Below are 2,301 nucleotides of genomic sequence, written 5' to 3'. Positions count from 1 at the left end.
TATATATGTCAACAATTAAACTCCACCTTTGAGATTAATACATTTGAATTGCATTGTTTTGTGACGTATTTGTATAACCTACAGTCCACCAGATGGCGCTGCGCTCTCTCGAGTCTAGAGCGAGACGAAGAGAAGCAGAAATGAAATCGTGTGAGAGCAGAGAGCTGTCATGAAGTAGAACAGCTGGGTTGTTTAAAGGGACTGGACTGCGTGCCCACGAACACACTACACAGGTATTTCTAATCAATGCACATGACAGAGAACGGATGCTCGGGGGAACAGCTTCATCTCGCTATTACAGGCTCAGTGAAGAACTTTGACAACGAGACTAGAAGAAGTGGACATTTAATATGGTCACTCTAGCAGCTAATGAGCTAACTGTAAATAAACCTATTTGAGTACAGTAAACTGTGTAGTTTAAACGATAAAAATCACACCGCAGGCAGTTGACACTCATGCGATAAGTTTTTATATAGGTATTTCGCCTATATCTAGCCCGGCTTTTATATCATTGTTTTATCAGCAGATTATGGGAGTGGGCCTGCATTAAAAACTCATTGCAACTAGACGCTTGTAAATGACACTTTTAGACATGCTGCATTGTGCTTTAATAACGAATTAAGATACATAGGGCCGATTTCACTTATAAATACGGATTTATGGCACATTTCTTTAGAATTGACAGTGATGTAAATATGCATACTGTCTGATCATGTCTGTATGTTTGATTGTCAGTGATCGCAGGGATGAAATTTTAGGATCCAAATCATTATGTTTATTAAATTACAAGTCGAGTGCATGCGAGAAGAAGCTGTTGGACTTTTGTAACCGTGTTAATCACAGCATGTTTTGTTGTGTAATCATGAGTGCGAAGTGGAAGTATAATTGCACACGGTGTGCTCTGCAGGTAGAGCCTCTGGGAGGCAGCAGGGAGAGGTCAGGATGGCAGGTGTTGGGGCAAGTGCCCCGGCTAACCCTGCCTGTAAGATCATGACCTTCAGACCTACCATGGAGGAGTTTAAGGACTTCAATCAGTACCTGGTTTATATGGAGTCTCAGGGAGCTCATCGTGCCGGACTGGCTAAGGTCGGTATGTTTGTGCATGTGATTGATGGTAAAATGTGTATCGTACTTATAATAAAATCTCATTTCTTTGTATGTTTGTTTTTATTCTCAAAAAAGCACAGCATCAGAGAGTAAAATGTTTCATTATTATATTTTGTTTATATTCACAAGATCACAGCTCTAATGTATAAACTATAATAGTAATTGGTAAATAATTTTTATATGCAATAATCTAACAATAGTAAAATAGTAATAGAATAATAACGTGTAATCCTGTAACCTTCATACGTTAATAACTTTAATAGAAATACAGGCAATATATAAAAATAACTATAACATTTTATTTAGTATTTTTCTTTTATCTATGTGCATGTAATAAAAAAATAATACACACATACACACACACACACACTCTGTTTGATCACAAATAGTAGATCTTGAATATTTCCACAGGTTATTCCACCCAAGGGCTGGAAGCCACGTCGCAATTACGATGATATTGATGATTTCGTCATTCAAGCACCTATTCAGCAGATGGTGGCTGGCCAATCAGGGCTCTTCACCCAGTACAACATCCAGAAGAAACCGCTCACTGTGCAAGAATTCCGCAGACTGGCCAACAGTGACATGTAAGTGACAACTGTTATTCTACTCTAAGAACATTTAAACACAGTATGTGCATGCATTAATATTCTGTGGGTTGCATTCACATTCTTTCCATTTCTTCATACAATATTTAGCCATAACCTACAGCCTAGGTTATTATTTCATATTTCCAAAAAAGCAAAGCAGTGCATAATTGACAGCAGATGTGTTTATTAAAAAAAAAAACACTCCACATATTGAACAGTATCTAAACAAAAATTATTTTGGAAAGTGTTGTTTGAAATACAGTTTCATACAATGCCATGTAGTTTACAAACACCTCTGCTTCGTTTCTTTTGTGCATTGTTAAATGCTGGACTTCTATTGCACTCGGTAATAAGATTCCTTTAAATGATGGATTGACCTATATTCGTTAAGGCCATCTGGAGATGTGTGATTTACCTACTCAGGTACTGCACACCTCGCTACCTGAACTATGAAGACCTGGAGAGGAAGTACTGGAAGAATCTGACATTCGTCTCGCCCATCTATGGTGCTGATGTGAGCGGCACACTCTATGATGAGGTGAGGATCCAGGTGGAGCACAGCTCTTTTCCTCTAAACATCCAGCATAACGCATATATATATATA

At 38.1% G+C, this 2,301-nt stretch overlaps 1 protein-coding gene and 1 pseudogene across 4 annotated transcripts in view; one reads left to right on the top strand and one right to left on the bottom strand.

Annotated features, from left to right (window-relative positions):
- The window catches only part of LOC122342710, an 11,147-nt pseudogene extending 10,690 nt beyond the window's left edge, over positions 1-457 (bottom strand).
- The window catches only part of LOC122347618 (lysine-specific demethylase 4C-like), a 7,507-nt gene continuing 5,327 nt past the window's right edge, over positions 122-2,301 (top strand). For 3 of the 4 annotated variants that reach the window (XR_006251247.1, XM_043243030.1, XM_043243040.1), the window contains exons 1-4: positions 122-233; positions 908-1,086; positions 1,519-1,694; positions 2,121-2,235. Coding sequence is in view for 2 of the 4 variants with exons in the window: in XM_043243030.1 (XP_043098965.1) it covers positions 943-1,086; positions 1,519-1,694; positions 2,121-2,235 (435 nt within the window). In the remaining 2 variants the exon portion in view is untranslated. Of the gene's footprint in view, positions 234-907; positions 1,087-1,518; positions 1,695-2,088; positions 2,236-2,301 lie in introns of those variants that run through there. The other variant, XM_043243038.1, reaches the window with a different exon arrangement.

Source organism: Puntigrus tetrazona, chromosome 1 (genome assembly GCF_018831695.1).
Source record: "Puntigrus tetrazona isolate hp1 chromosome 1, ASM1883169v1, whole genome shotgun sequence".
Lineage (NCBI taxonomy): Eukaryota > Metazoa > Chordata > Actinopteri > Cypriniformes > Cyprinidae > Puntigrus > Puntigrus tetrazona.
The sequence above is the reverse complement of the archived record's forward strand: the minus strand, read 5'-3'. Positions and strand labels throughout refer to the sequence as shown.